This window comes from Salvelinus fontinalis, chromosome 37 (genome assembly GCF_029448725.1).
Source record: "Salvelinus fontinalis isolate EN_2023a chromosome 37, ASM2944872v1, whole genome shotgun sequence".
NCBI lineage: Eukaryota > Metazoa > Chordata > Actinopteri > Salmoniformes > Salmonidae > Salvelinus > Salvelinus fontinalis.
Genome location: NC_074701.1, coordinates 4,975,679 through 4,983,370, shown reverse-complemented (window position 1 = coordinate 4,983,370; position 7,692 = coordinate 4,975,679). Strand labels below are relative to the sequence as shown.

At 43.3% G+C, this 7,692-nt stretch overlaps 1 protein-coding gene across 1 annotated transcript in view; it reads right to left on the bottom strand.

Annotated features, from left to right (window-relative positions):
* Nucleotides 1–7,692, bottom strand: part of LOC129835904 (regulating synaptic membrane exocytosis protein 1-like) — an 84,889-nt gene that overhangs the window by 34,834 nt on the left and 42,363 nt on the right. Inside the window, exons 5-7 of the mRNA XM_055901610.1 lie at nt 7,635–7,692; nt 2,810–3,545; nt 2,508–2,520 (exon numbers count right to left, since the gene is read on the bottom strand). The exon at nt 7,635–7,692 is cut by the window's right edge and continues 190 nt beyond it. Of these exons, the coding sequence (XP_055757585.1) occupies nt 2,508–2,520; nt 2,810–3,545; nt 7,635–7,692 (807 nt within the window). The remainder of the gene's footprint in view (nt 1–2,507; nt 2,521–2,809; nt 3,546–7,634) is intronic.

Here is a 7,692-nt window from a genome sequence, read left to right as displayed (position 1 = left end):
AAAAATAAGCTCAACTGGACACCTTAATGAGGCAGTGAATGAACTGAGAGAGAAAGCACGCAGGGCATTCTACGCAATTAAAAAGCAAATTCAAATTGAAATACCTATTAGAATTTGGCTAAAACTAATTGAATATGTCATTGAACCAATTGCCACTTTTATGGCAGCGAGGTGTGGGGGTCCACTTGCAAAACAAGATTTCATCAAATGGGACAAACATCCCATTGAAACCCTGCATGCAGAGTTCTGTAAGATTCTCCTACATGTCCAGAGGAAAACTACAAACAATGCATGCAGGGCAGAATTAGGCAAATATCCACTAATAATAAAAACTCAAAAAAGAGCAATTAAATTTTGGAAACATCTAAAATACAGTGACCCCCTCTCATATCACTACCAAGCCCTGCAATACCAAGAGCTGAGCAAAGAAAAGAGTCCCCTCATCCCAGCTGGTCCTGGGGCTGAGTTCACAAACCTGTTCTACTAACACACTGAAGCCTCAGGACCAGAACATCCAATCAATCAGAATAAACCAAATTACAACACAGTCAAAACAAAACTACTTGGCTTATTGGGAAACACAAGCACAAGCACAGAGCAAAATGCAGTGCTATCTGGCCCTAAATCGACAGTACACCGTGGCTAACTATTTGACTATGGTTACTGATCAAAACCTTAGAAAAAACCTTGACAAAGTACAGGCTCAGTGAGCACAGCCTTGCCATTGAGAAGGGTAGACACAGGAAAACCTGGCTCCCTGTAGAGGAAAGGCTGTGCAACCACTGCACAACAGCAGAACCTGAGACGAGCTGCATTTCCTGACAAAATGTCAAAAATATAAAACAATTAGAGAGTGTCATTTCCCCAAATTTGAAACTCTTATTCAAGGTTTCAAAGACCTCTCTGATGAGGATAGGCTACCCGTCCTGTTGGGGGAGGACGCAGAGAGCTGTGGGTTGGCAGCGCACTACATTGCTGCCTGCCATAAGTTGAGGGACAGTGTCTGACAGACCAATCAACCCTGCCACATGTACTCTACTGTATGTTTATTGTTATTGCTGAATGTATGGTTATTTTGACACTTAGTTATTGTTGTTACTGTTGTCCCGTTGACCATTTTGATTCTCTTTTTTATATTGTAAATAAGCTTTGGCAATATGTACATTGTTATGTCATGCCAATAAAGCAAATTGAATTGAATTGAATTGAATTGAATTGAGAGAGAGAGAGAGAGAGAGAGAGAGAGAGAGAGAGAGAGAGAGAGAGAGAGAGAGAGAGAGAGAGAGAGAGAGAGAGAGAGAGAGAGAGAGAGAGAGAGAGAGAGAGAGAGAGAGAGAGAGAGAGAGAGAGAAAACAATATGGGAGGTGCATCTCGTGTTGATAGCAAGCCCCAAGCCTGATGGAGAGGTGTGAGTGGATTATGACAGAGCTGTTTGTTCAGGAAAATAAACACAATTGAGCACTTTAGATGTTTCTTATTGTTTTTGTTTCATGTATTCTGCTTGAAATCGTCCTAAAACTGAGCACATATGACTTTATTGCTTTATATGAAATTAACGTAATAAAAAAAACATTGCAAAATGTATCGCACAATTTCAGAAAATCTACCGCAAAATCAAGCATTTTTGGCCTCAGAAATCACAAAAAGATACACATACACACACACACTATCCCTGTCTCAATTGTCTCAAGGCTTAAAAATCCTTCTTTAACCTGTCTCCTCCCCTTCATCTACACTGATTGAAGTGGATTTAACAAGTGACATCAATAAGGGATCATAGCTTTCACCTGGATTCACCTGGTCAGTCTATGTCATGGAAAGAGCAGGTGTTCATAATGTTTTGTACACTCAGTGGATCCTAAACATACAGGATAACAGAGTCTGACTGTCTAGGCCTATAGTTAGTACTGTAGGACATGCTAGGTAAATAGCTAGGACATGGCTAGGTACAGGGGCATGGTTAAAACTAAAATTGGTAGTCACATATCTGAGATGATGTTACAGAAGCATCGAATGTTATTTCCAATGGCTCCAGGGTTGCAGTCTGTCCTAGCTCTGTCAGCCAGGGTCACATGTGGTCAGGGCAGGGTAAACCTATCCTGAAACCCTCAGGCCAAGCAACGGCCAGAATATCATATACACAAAAGCGCACGCACACAAGCGCACGCACACACACACAATGCCGTCACACACGCACGCACTCAACAGTCAAACCCATATCCGCAGAATAATGTTAATGACCATGTTTGCTCAGGAGAAAATGATCTGAGATCAGGTACAATGATTACATTATATGTACACTATACATTAATATATAGACTCCAAGAACATTCTTCCACATTAAGAGACAATTTGTCAAATACCACTATCCTTCATCTAATAATCTCATAAGAACAGCCTATGATTACCTGTAATAAAGTAGAATGCGACCTCGAGTTTGGAATGTTACAATGAAGAAAGTAGACTGAGCCTGAACAGCTCACTAGTCACTACTAGTTACAATCACCTGCAACGTGTGTCTGTTAAAAGGTGAGCACACACACACACACTTTCTCACACCATGAGAGAGCCCTGTGTTTTAAATTGTGCCCAGCATGTCTTCTAAACAAGAGAGTGCACAGTCTTACTACACACTCGTACCTCTTTCACTGCAGTGTGGGATGCATACAGTATCGGTAAGCTCTTTCACGGAGTGGGAGGAAGCTGGCCCTAGCAGCTGATCTGAAGTTAGTGTTGCATTGTGTCCCTTCATGGTTATGGTTAAGATTTGGCGAGGTTAAGCTGAACCTAGATCTGTCTATGTGAAACTTGGACTCTCTCACCTCTCTTACCTCTCTCACCTCTCTCGCTGACACTCTCAATCTCGGCGTCCTCACAGCTGCTATACTCCGGCGTGGTCCCTCCCTCTTCCTCTGAGCTGCTGACAGATGTCTGTCTCTTCCCGGCACCGCCACGTTTTGACTTGTAGGGCCGTGGCGGGGGCGGCCGCAGAGACTCTGACTGGTCCGAGCTGAGCGAATCATTGCGCAGCATGCTCTCAGCCTTCTCCCGTTTGGACCGGCGCAGGAGGGGATCCTGACCGGGTCCGGGGCCTGAGGCTGTCCCAGGAGGCTCCCTGAGTTCTGGGGGCTGGAGCTGTGGAGGGCCGAGGCCCTGTGGCCCTCTAGTGCCCCCCACCACCGTCCTCTGGCCCAGCATAGCCTCAGGCTGGCCCCCAATGCCCCCAACACTCTCAAACCCAATCCCCATCCCAACCCCCCTGCCTCGCCCCTGGGGCTGTAGAGGGTGCCTGCCCCCCAGTGGCTCCACTGGCTGGGCTAAATGTCGGGGGGCGTTGGGGTCTATGTGGTAGCCCTCCTCTGTCCATCGGGGGACCCCCACTCCCACAGGGTCGTGTTCCAGAGAGCGGCCCTTACTCAGCCGCCGGCCCTCCCTCCGCTCCCGCTCCCACTGGTCCCGGTCCACTGACACCTGGGTATGGAGTCTGGGGTGACCCGGCCGACGCTCACCTCGACCTTTAACGTTCTGATCGCCCGGCTTTCTCCTGGTGGGTGAAGGAGAGAGAACGAGAGAGAGAGAGCGACAGAGAGAACGGATTAGGTGTATGTCAGTTTAGAGTAAGGTTTAAGTAGGTTAAAATAAAATAAAATTGTATTGGTCGAGTATACACATATTGCAGATGTTATCGCAGGTGCAGTGAAATGCTTATGTTCCTAGCTCCAACAGTGCAGTAATACCTAACAATACAAAACAATACACACAAATCCCCAAAATAAAAAATAAATGAATTTCAGAACGAGCAATGCCAGAGTCTAGAATATAAATATATACACTGTATTCGGAAAGTATTCTGGCCCCTTGACTTTTCCCACATTTTGTTAAGGTGCAGCCTTATTCTAAAATTGATACAATTATTTGTATCAATCTACACACAACACCTCATAATGACAAAGCAAAAACAGATGTTTAGAAAATGTTGCCAATTTATTACAAATAAAATACAGAAATACCTTATTTACATAAGTATCTAGACCCTTTTCTATGAGACTGGAAATTGAGCTCAGGTGCATCCTGTTTCCATTAATCATCCTTGAGATGTTTTTACAACTTGATTGGAGTCCACCTGTGGTAAATTCAATTGATTGGACATGATTTGGAAAGGCACACACCTGTCTGTATAAGGTCCAACAGTTGACAGTGTATGTCAGAACAAAAGCAAGCCATGAGGTCAAGGAATTGTCCATAGAGCTCAGAGACAGGATTGTGTCGAGGCACAGATCTAGGGAAGGGTACCAAAACATTTCTGCAGCATTGAAGGTCCCCAAGAACACAGTGGCCTCCATCATTCTGAAATGGAAGAAGTTTGGAACCACCAAGACTCTTCCTAGAGCTGGCCGCCCGGTCAAACTGAGCAATCGGGGGAGAAGGGCCTTGGTCAGGGAGGTGACTCTGACAGAAGCTCCAGAGAAGGGAGAATCTTCCAAAAGGACAACCATCTCTGCAGCACCACCAATCAGTCCTTTATGGTAGAGTGGCCAGACGGAAGCCACTCCTTAGTAAAAGGCACAACGGCCCACTTGGAGTTTGCTAAGAAGCATCTAAGAAACAAGATTCTCAGGTCTGATGAAACCAAGATTGAACTCTTTGGCCTGAATGCCAAGCCTCCCGTCTGGAGAAAACCTGGCACCATTCCTACGGTGAAGCATGGTGGTGGCAGCATCATGCTGTGGGGATGTTTTTCAATGGCAGGGAATGGGAGACTAGTCAGGATCGAGGGAAAGATGAACGGAGCCAAGTACAGCGAGATCCTTAATGAAATTCTGCTCCAGAGCGCTCAGGACCTCAGACTGGGGCAAAGGTTCACCTTCCAATAAAACAACAACCTTAAGTACACAGTAGAGGTCGACCGATCATGATTTTTCAATGCCGATTCCGATACCGATTAATGCAGGACCACAAAAAGCCGATACCGATTAATCCAACGATTTTATATATATATTTTTGTAATAATGACAATTACAACAATACTGAATGAACAATGCACACTTTTATTTTAACTTAATATAATACATAAATAAAATAAATTTAGTCTCAAGTAAATAATGAAACATGTTCAATTTGGTTTAAATAATGCAAAAACACAATGTTGGAGAAGAAAGTAAAAGTGCAATATGTGCCATGTAAAAAAGCTAACGTTTAAATTCCTTGCTCAGAACACGAGAACATATGAAAGCTGGTGGTTCCTTTTAACATGAGTCTTCAATATTCCCAGTTAAGAAGTTTTAGGTTGTAGTTATTATAGGAATTTTAGGACTATTTTCTCTATACCATTTGTATTTCATATACGTTTGACATTTGGATGTTCTTATAGGCACTTTAGTATTGCCAGCCTAATCTCGGGAGTTGATAGGCTTGAAGTCATAAACAGCACTGTGCTTCAATGATTGAGCTGCTGGCAAACGCAGTAAAGTGCTGTTTGAATGAATGCTTACGAGCCTGCTGCTGCCGATCACCGCTCAGTCAGACTGCTCTATCAAATATCAAATCATATACTTAATTATAATTAACACACAGAAATACGAGCCTTTGGTCATTAATATGGTCAAATATGGAAACTATAATTTCAAAAACAAAACGTTTATCCTTTCAGTGAAATACGGAACCGTTACGTATTTTATAGAACAGGTGGCATCCCTAAGTCTAAATATTGCTATTACATTGCGCAACGTTCAATGTTATGTCATAATCATGTAAAATTCTGGCAAATGAATGACGGTCTTTGTTAGGAAGAAATGGTCTTCACACAGTTCGCAACGAGCCAGGCGACCCAAACTACTGCATATACCCTGACTCTGCTTGCACAGAATGCAAGAGAAGAATATTGCCTGCTGACATGAATTTCTTTTAACTACATATGCAGGTTAAAAAAATATGGATTTCTGTATTGATTTTAAGAAGGGCATTGATGTTCATGGTTAAGTACATTTGCGGAACGATAGTGCTTTTCTCGCGAATGTGCTTTTATTAAATCATCACCCGTTTGGCGAAGATGAAGTAGGCTGTGATTCGATGATAAATTAACAGGCACCGCATTGATTATATGCAATGCAGAACAAGCTAGTTAACCGAGTAATATCATCAACCATGTGTAGTTAATTAGTGATTATGTGAATATTGATTGTTTTTTATAAGATAAGTTTAATGCTAGCTAGCAACTACCTTGGCTCCTTGCAGCCACAAGGTCCTTTTGACGCTGCACTCGCGTAGCAGGTGGTCAGCCTGCCACGCAGTCTCCTCGTGGATTGCAATGTAATCGGCTATAATCGGCGTCCAAAAAGGCCGATTACCGATTGTTATGAAAACTTGAAATCGGCCCTAATTAACCGGCCAACCCGATTAATCGGTCGACCTCTAGTACACAGCAAAGACAACGCAGGAGTGTCTTAGGGACAAGTGAATGTCATTGACTGGCCCAGCCAGACCCCGGACTTGATCCCGATTTAACATCTCTGGAGATACCTGAAAATAGCTGTGCAGCGACAGTCCTCATCCAACCTGACAGAGCTTGAGAGGATCTGCAGAGAAGAATGTGAGAAACTCCCCAAATACAGGTGTGCCAAGCTTGTAGCGTCATACCCAAGAAGACTCAAGGCTGTAATTGCTGACAAAGGTGCTTCAACAATGTACTGAGTAAAAGGTCTGAATACTTATGTAAATGTGATATAAATTTGCAAACATTTCTAAAAACCGGTTTTTGCTTTGTCATTATGGGGTATTGTGTGTAGATTGATGAAGGGGGGAAAACAATTTAATCAATTTTAGAATAAGGCTGTTACGTAACAAAATGTGGAAAAAGTGAAGGGGTCTGAATACTTTCCAAATGCACTGTATGTATATGATGGTGTGTACAGACAGTATGGACAGTATATGAATATAAAAGGTGTGTACAGTAGTAGTTAAATAGGATGAGCCTTGACTAGAATGCAGTATATACGTACACTGAGAAAACTGAGTATAGGAACACCTTCCTAATGTTGAGTTTGGGGCATGGCCTCTACAAGGTGTTGATAGCGTTCCACAGGGATGCTGGCCCATGTTGACTCCAAAGCTTCCCAAAGTTGTGTCAAGTTGGCTGGATGTCCTTTGGGTGGTGGACCATTCTTGATACACACGGGAAACTGTTGAGTGTGAAAAACCCAGCAGCGTTGCAGTTCTTGACAAAAATCGGTATGTCTGGCACATACTACCATACCCTGTTCAAAGACACTTAAATATTTTGTCTTGCCCATTCACCCTCTGAATGGCACAAATACACAAGCCATGTCTCAATGGTCTCAAGGGTTAAAAATCCTTCTTTAACCTGTCTCCTCCCCTTTATTTACACTGATTGAAGTGGATTTAACAAGTGACATCAATATGGGATCATAGCTTTCACCTGGATTCACCTGGTCAGTCTGTGTCATGGAACTAACTGTTGTTCTTAATTGTTTTGTATTCTTAGTGTACATATGAAGTATGTAAACATTATTAAAGTGACCAGTGTTCAATGACTATGTACATGGGGCAGCAGTCACTAAGGTGCATTGTAGAGGTTTACAGGTTAACCACTTGTGTGTTCATGGCCATGGCTTACGGCAGCTCGCTACGTGACCGGGGGTCCATTCCGGGTGCCAGTCCTGGGTCACCGGGGT